The sequence below is a fragment of the Gymnoscopelus microlampas genome (genome assembly GCF_963454915.1).
Source record: "Gymnoscopelus microlampas genome assembly, chromosome: 20".
Classification (NCBI taxonomy): Eukaryota; Metazoa; Chordata; class Actinopteri; order Myctophiformes; family Myctophidae; genus Gymnoscopelus; species Gymnoscopelus microlampas.
The window spans coordinates 41,018,667-41,028,879 of NC_139957.1; the positions used below are offsets into that span (position 1 = coordinate 41,018,667).

Genomic DNA, 10,213 nt, shown 5'->3' on the forward strand with positions numbered 1-10,213 from the left:
TACTGTTGACCCATACCAGAACTACGGTAGGGTATACGCACGCACGCACACGCACACACACACGCACACGCACACGCACACGCACACGCACACACACACATGCACCTTAGTGGATCCAAGCACTTCATTTCAGCAGAAGATTGAACCCATTGGTTAATAATAAATCATATAAATGGGTCTGTTGTGGACTATTATTCTGGGGACGTATATGTTGGATCAAGCCTTTCCCAACATTCCAGACTACAAAATAAGTAATACAAAAGTAAAGATATAAAAGTATGCTGCCTGCCTGATATCAGTCAGAATAGAGAGACAGAAATACATGCTGTTATCGGATTGATATCGGTATCGACCGATATAAAAAAAAAAAAACTAGGATCGGTATCAGGCGAAAATCAAGGCTGCAGTTTCGGTATTGGAAGTGAAAAAGCTGAATCGGGACAGCCCTACACACGCACACGCACACGCACACACATACACACACACATTCTCACTCTCTCTCTCTCTCTCTCTCTCTCCAATTTACGATTTAGGCATTTAGCAGATGCTCTTATCCAGAGCGACTTACAATAAGCAAGATAAACACATACATGAGATGCAGAGAGACAGTCAGTGTAGTGCCTCAGTAAACTAGGATCACAGGTAAGCCAGGAACCTAGCATCAGTCTGAACATTATACCGTCAAACTAATAATCTATACATTGAAACTATTGGATACCGGGTAAACAATGAAGCTAGCATCTCTCTCAGTACAAACAGTGAAATGTTAAAGGGACCGTACTAACACAACAATACAATGTAACAACTTATATGAAATATATGACAAAACATATGGCAAATGTAACCATTAAGTCAACCACGCCTCCCCTTTCTCTGTGGTCCAATCAGACCCCACGGTGCTGGCGGGCTCTTGGGCGGGCCACACAGACGCTGTGTGGGGATTGGCTTACAGCGGCATTAAGAACCGCCTCCTGTCGTGTTCTGCGGACGGAACGGTCAAGCTGTGGAACCCGGAGGAGAAGGACCCATGTATCAACACCTTCTCTGCTAACACAGGTTGGAACTTTGATTTATTGATTCATTGATTGAATATTTGATTGATTCTTTTTTTTAAATGACAAAAAAGCCAAAGCACTGTCCAATAAACATTCAGCAGTCAAACAACTGCAACTAACGACACAAAATATCAAATATATATCAAATGTATATCAAAATATACAGTTAGAAACAATTCATGATCACATATTTTGTATATGTTGGTCAACTGAAATACAGAATTTCACACTGACAAATAAAAATAAAATGTACTGTTGATATGGTTGAACATTTTTAAAAGTGTAAATATACTATATGTTTATGTGCATTGCATTTATAAGTATAGGGTTTATGTGACTCCATATGTGTTGAATCTGATATAATCGCATCATATACTATATTTTTGATGACAAAGAAGTTTGTGAACAGCCAAAAAAAGTAGAAAGAAACAGTTCATGATAAATCTGCACAACATCTGTAGAACATCTGTAGAATGTGACACTAAACACTAGAGAAGTGTTTCTCAAACTTTTTCATGTCAAGGACCCTCAAATTAACATTTAATGTATTTGTCCCCAAGCTACAAGCCTGTAGATGTGAGCTTGTAGAGAAATAAAATGCAGTTCAACTTTAAGTGTTGAAACTGTTCCTCATTTTGCTGCGGACCCCCTGGTCCCAGAACGAATGTCCTTAACCATTGATTACCAATATATTGAACCGATATTTTGTCAAAAAGTGCAGTTTTCTAATCAATTTAAAAAATGTAGATTTGATTGTCGATCTATAAGATCACAAAGCTTCAGGCTCGTAGATCTATTTTTAATTTTTTTTGAATATTAGAAAAATGGCTCTAACTGTGTGTCTGTGTGTGTAGAACACGGCATCCCGACATCAGTAGATTTCATCGGCTGTGACCCCGCCCACATGGTGACGTCATTCAGCAGTGGAGATATCGTGACCTTTGACCTGGAGACCTCTCAGCCAACCCTGGTCCTCCACGGACAAGGAGACACAAGTACGAACACACACACACAGACACACACACACACACACACTTTAGTGTTACTAAACTTTGAGGACATCCTGAATCTTTTCCTAATTGTAAGTCTAAGTCTAACTTTAAACTAATTCTAACTAATTCTAAGTCTAACTTTAAAAATAATTTTGAACTATTGGGGGCGTTGTCCACATAGAACGCCTTTTGAGCTGGCAGCGCCAGTCTGCCATGTATGCATGTATTTCTATGGTGAAGACAGTCTGACATGTATTTCTATATTAAAGACGGTCTTCCATGTATTTCTATATTAAAGACGGTCTTCCATGTATTTCTATGGTAAAGACAGTGTTCCATGTATTTCTATGGTAAAGATATTGTGGCGGGTATAAACCATGTTGTGTGTGTCATGTTGTGTCAGGTATAAACCATGTTGTGTGTGTCATGTTGTGTCAGGTATAAACCATGTTGTGTGTGTCATGTTGTGTCAGGTATAAACCATGTTGTGTGTGTCATGTTGTGTCAGGTATAAACCATGTTGTGTGTGTGTCATGTTGTGTCAGGTATAAACCATGTTGTGTGTGTGTCATGTTGTGTCAGGTATAAACCATGTTGTGTGTGTCATGTTGTGTCAGGTATAAACCATGTTGTGTGTGTCATGTTGTGTCAGGTATAAACCATGTTGTGTGTGTCATGTTGTGTCAGCTATAAACCATGTTGTGTGTGTCATGTTGTGTCAGGTATAAACCATGTTGTGTGTGTCATGTTGTGTCAGGTATCAACCACATCAACAGGGTGGTGAGTCACCCTACGCTACCCATCACCATCACAGCTCACGAGGACAGACACATCAAGTTCTTTGATAACAAATCAGGTGAGACTTTGACTGCATTAATCACATACTATCTCGTTTCCACACAGCTGTGTGTGACAAAGGGTCAATTGACCCTTTTGTCAGCCTTTTGATTGGCCCCTGACCGACCAAAAAGCAGGCTCCATCCTCCTTGTTCTGCCCTCGTTCGGCCTCCTTCTGGTTGTTTATGCTGAGTTTGCTTAAAGGGCAAGACCACTTTGGTAGAGGTTTGGGTTGTGTAGTTACCTTGTCATGTTGAAACTCCAAAGGTGGACAAGAAATCTAAAATAATTGCTCCATTGGTTAGAAATTGATAATTCAAAATATGCTCCTCATTGACTTACATTATACGCTGAAACAGCCCTCAAAGTCACTCTTTTAGCAAGTAAACGAACACAAACAAAGTCGATTCAGTCAATATAGAACATCACCAAACCCAGTACTGTTTGTGTTTTTTAATAAAATTTGAACTTCCTGTTGATTTTGCTATTTTTATTAAGAAGAAAACTCGGACTGGATCCGTAGATCGGGATTTTCAAATAATAAGATCAGCAGAAAGTTAACACCTTTATTTAAAAAAACAGTTCTGGGTTTGGTGATGTTCTATATGGTCTGAATCAGCTTTGTTTGTGTTCGCACCCGAGATGTTCCTCTTTACTGAGGCCACGTTTAAAATAAGAATTGAATACATTTCAACTGAAAAAACACGTGGTAATGGATGGAAAGAGACGATTTCTGTCCAACCAAGCAACAGCAACTAATAATGGCTTTGACGGAGGGGCGAGACCACGGGCGGGTCTTGACAAAGGGTCAATAGAGCACCGAGGTCTGACGTAATTTACACATCCTAGGTTTGTCTACCTGGTTCGCGGTTTTCCACCCCCATTCTGAATCCCTATAGACGTATTTAATATCGCGTCAAATAAGAACTGTGTTCCAAAAATAAACAAATGACCCTGGCGGTTTTACTCTTATGGATACGAAGCATCAACTGACGGTGAGAAAACGCTAATGTTACTTCCGCCGAATTAGTTACATTTTCGCCAGAAACTGTATCAAATATAAGTGACTGACTATCATAAACGATACAGAACCTCCTCCCTGACAATATCGCCAAGACAGTTTGTTTATTTTTGGACCACAATTCGTATATGAGATGATTCTATGATGACCCAATGTTATTCTCCATAGAGAAATTACTTTACGAACCTGGGGATGAACAAGTGGGACTTCTGTACTCTATTGGTGTAACAGAAAGAAAGAAAGGAACGGAAAGAAATGCTACATTTACGAAAATTAATGTGGTTAATAAGTGTGTGTGTGTGTGTGTGTGTGTCTGCGTGTGCGTGTGCGTGTGTGTGTGTTGTGCAGGGAAAGTGATCCATGCCATGGTGGCGCACTTGGATGCAGTGACCAGTCTGGCTGTGGACCCAAACGGCATCTATCTGATGTCAGGCAGTAAGTGACCAATCAGCACTGAGATCTATTCATTAATCTATTCATTGATCCGGGAACGCATCTGTGTCATTTTAGATTTCTTTTAGCTATAACCGTTATTTTATACTTTGGGCTATTCAAAAATAGCAGATATACAAGATCATAGCGCGGCACCGAGTGCCACGCTATGATCTTGTAGATCTGCTATTTTTTGAAAAATCTAGAAAATTTGTGCAAATCTATGAATATATATACATTTTTTAAAGCGAACATCTTTAACTCAAATCTTTGCTTCTGGGGGGGGGGGGGGGGGAGGGGGGGGTCTCTGGAACAACATATTTTGAGATGATGGTGTGCGACCAAATACATATAATGTTGGGGGTCCTTGACATGAAAAGGTTTTAAGCACCACTGATATTATAACAACAAGGTTTTCAGAAAACTGTTAGGATTTAGAAGACATGTTTTCGATGCGTTCCCGAATTGAATGGATTAAAGCAGTGGTTCTCAAAGTGTGGTCCTTGAGGGGGTTCCAGGGGGTCCCCAGCTAAATGATTGATAGTTTAGTAACCATTTGTACACTCTCAGAGTTATGGGGGCTACCCCACCCCCCCTTTGTTTACAAATTATCTTTGTTAATAATAAGTTGGATTCATGTTGAGATTTCAGTGGTGACATTTCTACCATAGAGTTAATAAGAATAAACCTTCTTAAATCAGAGGAGATGTTGAAGTTGGCCTTCCAGGCAGTACCACTTGTCAACCAGTAGGTGTCCTACCAGGCCACAGGATCTCAATAGAAGAGCAGAGAGCAGTAGTGTACTGTGTTCAAGTGTTCAATTTACTTTACTAGAGTATTTCCAATTTTCAATACTTTTACTTCTACTCCACTACATATCAGAGGCAAATATTGTGCTTTTTACTCCACTACAATTATTTGAAAACTTAAGTTACTTTGTAGATTTTGATTATCATTACAAAACATATATTAACCACTTCAGCCCTATGCATATTTAGGCTATTTGAAAATAGCCAAAGCGACGTGTTGTGAGCTTGTAGATCTGCTATATTCAAAGCATTTTCATACATCTGGAAACTTCTGAAATGGGACATTTTGCAAAATGAGTACTTTTACTTTCACCATCCTTACTAAAAGCAAACTGGGGACCATCACTATTGTGTCGGGTGGGTCCATCATAGACCCACCCCACACAATAGTGGTGGGGGGTTCATGCACCATTCCATGGGTTAAGATTCAGTTTCTTTTTCTTACTTGTTACTCAGTAATCACACTATCACAGTCATGAGCTGGACACAAAAGAATGGTTTTCAAAGCATTTTTATTATCAGTAAAGAGCAGGGATATCATTTGGCAAGCACAACATTTTTGTTATGATATTATGGATATACTGACTCATTTGAATGCATCAACTATTTACAAAAGTGTCTTCTCCCTGGACCAAGCAGGACAGCCCAAGTCCTCTCTCAAAATAAGTCTCTTTCAGTCAATCACACAATTGTGTGATGTGAGACAAATGTGCAACACTGAAGACACATTTCACAGCAGGCTTGACACGTTTCTCTTTTTTTTTCTTTTTTACATTTCTTTTTTTCTATCCACAAGTTTGCTAGGGCGTTGTGGGCATCACTTCCTGTCAATTTGATCCAATCAAATCCAATGAAATCGACAGGAAGTGATGCCCACAGCCCCTAGGAAGCTTGTGGATATATATGTTTTTATAAATGAGTACAAGGTACAACATGCTTCCTGACTTGTTGACAAAACCATAAAAATGCAACATTTTCATTCAAGGCTATTCCAATCACTGAAAAAAAGGTGAAATAGTTGAGAATCAATAACTTTCATAAGTTACACTTAGAGTTAGTGTGATTTCTAGGCATGGTGAGTTGCACACAGTCTGTCTACAGTCTCATGTCATTCTCTGGCTCCAGCCTAGCCCTGTACTTACTCTTCAGATAAGTCAGTGTGGAAAACCCACTCTCACACAGGCAGGTTGTTGCAAAAGGTAACAACAGACACTTCATTGCTTTTGCTGTTAAGCTCTGGGAATTCTGCCTTACAACTCATCCAGAACTTTGCAAGGGGCTGTGTTTCATACGTGTGCCTCCTAACAGAGTCTGTGGACATGTCAATGAGCTGATCCTCTTCTGTGGGAGTTAAGCTTGAACCCTCTGCTGCTGCATCACTGAATGGGAGCAGGATCCACTTGCTGTCACAGCGCCACTGGTCAGACTCAGCAAATTGTACTTTTCAAATTGAGACACAAGCCTCCTCAAATGGCCACTGATAATGTCTTTAACACATTCCACGCCAGAGGTTAATCTCATAATGTACTCACCAGTGCCAGCGTTTTATTGTTGTTTTTTTGTTTTCTTCACGTCGCCACAGACACAGTTAAATCCGTTAAAATTGCGCGTTCATTTGGTTCTAAACACAAAGGGGATCTGTGTGAGACGAGCAGTAAAGACTGCTTCGCTTTGCGATCTGCCATCTTGAAGCTACAGCGGTGAACGCTAAACAGTGATCACTGATCAGCGAGGAGAAAAACAACAACCGAGATAGTAGACTTTTAGGTCTCGTTCTAGACAGGAAGCGGATGCGATCGAAAAAAACGGAACCCATAATTCCGTTTCCGGTGGTGCTTCAATGAAATGTGTTGTGGCGAACAAGGCCTACAATGCAATGTGAACCTGTGAGTGAAAAAAAAAAAAAAGACCACTTCACGTAGGTCTACGCGACTGGCACGTGGCGGCTTTAAATAGGTTTGCGTAGCTCTACGCGATAGGCACTCAATGTATTAATGTCAGTACTATCCTCAAGTCATGGAAACATGTCAGGCAGGTTTTGTGTCTGGGTAGCTCAGTTGGTAGAGCTCTCGCCTTTAGACCACAAGGTCATGGGTTCGATCCCGGGCACCGCCAACTCAGCGTATGAGTAGCACGGCTCGGCTTGGAGCAGATGGTAGTGTGGAGCTCCACCTCAGCAATCCATCTCCCAGGGGTTTAGCGCATTGTACCGGGGACAGTGTGCTCCCGACCTACTTATATTACCACTCTCCACTCGCTGTATCCACCTTTTCATCTTTTTTATAAATCCCTAAAATTTTCTTTCAAACAAATCTTCCTTGCATGGAGCTGTTGAGCTTGTTGAGCTCATCAAAAAGATATGTGAGATAAGTGCCAATAAGAGGTTGTATCTTCTTTGTTTTGTGTCCCCCCCCCCCTCAGGCCACGACTGCTCGGTGCGCCTGTGGAACCTGGACAGCAAGACGTGCGTTCAGGAAATAACGGCGCACAGGAAGAAGAGCGAGGAGGCCATCTACGACGTGACCTTTCACCCCTCCAAAGCCTACATCGCCTCGGCGGGGGCCGACGCCCTCGCCAGGGTGTACGTGTAAAAGAGCGCTGGTTTCTCAACGTCCGGTCCAGGGGGACCACTAGGGGGTTCTTAATGGACTCTTTAACACGGGGTCTGTAACTCTGAGAGCGTACAAAAGGAATGGGTTTCTACGCTCCCAGAGTTAGATTAACACTGAGGATTTCTTACAGTGTAGATTGGAGGTCCCAGAGATTAAAAAAGTGTGGCGTGGGGGTCTAATGCAGTGGTTCTCAACCTGTGGCTCGGGACCCCCCGGGGTGGGTGGTCGCCAGATGACGGTAAAGTGACAATGTTAGGACGTTTAAGACCTTTTTAACACCTCGATAAGAAAAAGTAAAGAAAAAGACCATTACTGCATCAAAAGTAATCAACAAACTATACTATAGAAACTGGTCAAACATTGGCCAAATTGTCAAATAATACAAGAAAGAGGAGGAGAAACTATTTGGAAATACATATCTACTGTGAGGCGTTGTGAGCTTGTAGATCTGCTATTTTCACTATTTATCTGTGGAACTGAGTCAGACTAAATGTAATGCCTCAACTCCTACAATTCCAAGTGCTTGTCAGGGTGGGGGCCCAGTTCAAATATGATGGGGGGTGGTCACATCCTGAAAACGTTGAGAACCACTGGTCTAATGCATATCGAGCTGGGGGTCCTTGAAGTTTAAAAAAGTTGAGAATCACTGAACTAAACCATATTGGTATCCTAATCTATTCTGTAGACTTCATTTAACTCTGAGAGTGTGCAAATGGAACCAAATGGACCCGTCTTACGGGTCCATTTGGTTCCATTTGTACACTCTCAGAGTTACAGACCGACCGCAAGGGTCCATTTGGACCGCCGGTGGACCCCCCGGCCGGACGTTGAGACCCACTGGCGTAGAGGACAACACGAGGACCCTTCACAAAAACACTGCTGCTCCTGAAACGCTACAGCCTATGGGACGGGGAGGAGGACGCGGTTACCACGGCCACGGTGCCATCCTCCGGGTGGGTGGGTGGGTGGTTGGTTGGGTGGCCCTGCGTTTTAAAGTCCCGCCCCCTACTCGTCGTCAATGTAGCGGAAAATGAACTGTTTTGGCCAATCATTGTCATCCTTTTCAAGCATTATTTGCATATTTAACATATTAGTGTAAAATAAAGTGTTTTTTAAGAATCCTCTCTGCTATAGCCCCGCCCCCGCACATCTGCCTACACCTGTCTCACTCGCACTGCAGGACTGCGACCTGTCTCACACACAATGCAAGACTGCGAACTGTCTCACTGCAGAATCACAAACTGTCTAACTGCAGGACTAACTGTCACATTGCAGGACTACAACCTGTCTCGCTCTAGGACTGACTGTCTCACTGCGGGACTAAGACCTGTCTCATTGCAGAACTAAAACCTGTCTCACTACGTAACAAAAAACTGTCTCACTATAGAACTGTTTCACTGCAGAACTAAAACCTATCTCACTTTAGGACTGAATCCTGTCTCACTGCAGGACTAAAACCTGTCTCACTACAGGGCCAACTGTCTCACTGCAGGACTAAAACCTGTCTCACTTTAGGACTAAATCCTGTCTCACTACAGGGCCAACTGTCTCACTGCAGGACTAAAACCTGTCTCACTTTAGGACTAAATCCTGTCTCACTACAGGGCCAACTGTCTCACTGCAGGACTAAAACCTGTCTCACAACAGGGCCAACTGTCTCACTGCAGGACTAAAACCTGTCTCACTACAGGGCCAACTGTCTCACTGCAGGACTAAAACCGCTCTCACTGCAGAATTAAAACCGGTCTCATCAGTCACAACCAAATAGTTACCGTGGCAACAGTTGCCAGGTAACGGGCCAGTGTGTGTGTTGCTAGGGGGGCGTATTTTAAGGCTCGTACGGATTCATAAAACCTTTTGTTTTATTCTGTAAAACCATTTTATTTTCAAACATGCTAAGATGTGTGGTGTACCAAACTACATTTTTGTTTGTCTAATTGCATGATTAATACCACGATCAAAGAACCACCATTAGTACCATCAAAGTATTTTTTCTAGTCTTCCAAAACGAGGAGAAAAAAAAACATTCTGATCAGTTTGGTGTTTTGTACTTTTATTTGTTTTACAAACGACAGGTTTGAAAGATTGTGTCTCAAAGAAGCAAAACAAAAAAACGGCTGAAAAGAAATGTATATAAAATGTCTATAATATTAAATGTTGTAAACTGTACTCACAGCCTGTTCAGACTCTGGTTTGTTCTGGCTGATGAAGATGATGACATTTCCCTTTTAAAGGTTAATTATTAAACGGTTCTATTTTAACAGAATCATTCCAGAGTATTTTCAATACGTCGAGATCTCTTCATTCTTCAGTGTTTTTGCTGTTTTACTGCTTTTTAAGTTGTTGCTGCTGTGATGTGCTTCTGTACCTTTTCTGATGAGTACTGGGAACAGATATGACTGAACCACTGTGTTTCATCCATCCAGGTTCTAGAGCCACACCCATATGCAGTGGT

The 10,213-nt window shown here is 41.8% G+C and overlaps 1 protein-coding gene across 1 annotated transcript in view; it reads left to right on the forward strand.

Annotated features, from left to right (window-relative positions):
- The window catches only part of strn3 (striatin, calmodulin binding protein 3), a 21,994-nt gene extending 13,539 nt beyond the window's left edge, over positions 1-8,455 (forward strand). The window contains exons 11-16 of the mRNA XM_084045466.1: positions 1-26; positions 889-1,056; positions 1,910-2,050; positions 2,805-2,903; positions 4,254-4,340; positions 7,568-8,455. The exon at positions 1-26 is cut by the window's left edge and continues 96 nt beyond it. Of these exons, the coding sequence (XP_083901592.1) occupies positions 1-26; positions 889-1,056; positions 1,910-2,050; positions 2,805-2,903; positions 4,254-4,340; positions 7,568-7,737 (691 nt within the window). The 3' untranslated portion in view covers positions 7,738-8,455. The remainder of the gene's footprint in view (positions 27-888; positions 1,057-1,909; positions 2,051-2,804; positions 2,904-4,253; positions 4,341-7,567) is intronic.
- Positions 8,456-10,213: the final 1,758 nt, after the last annotated feature.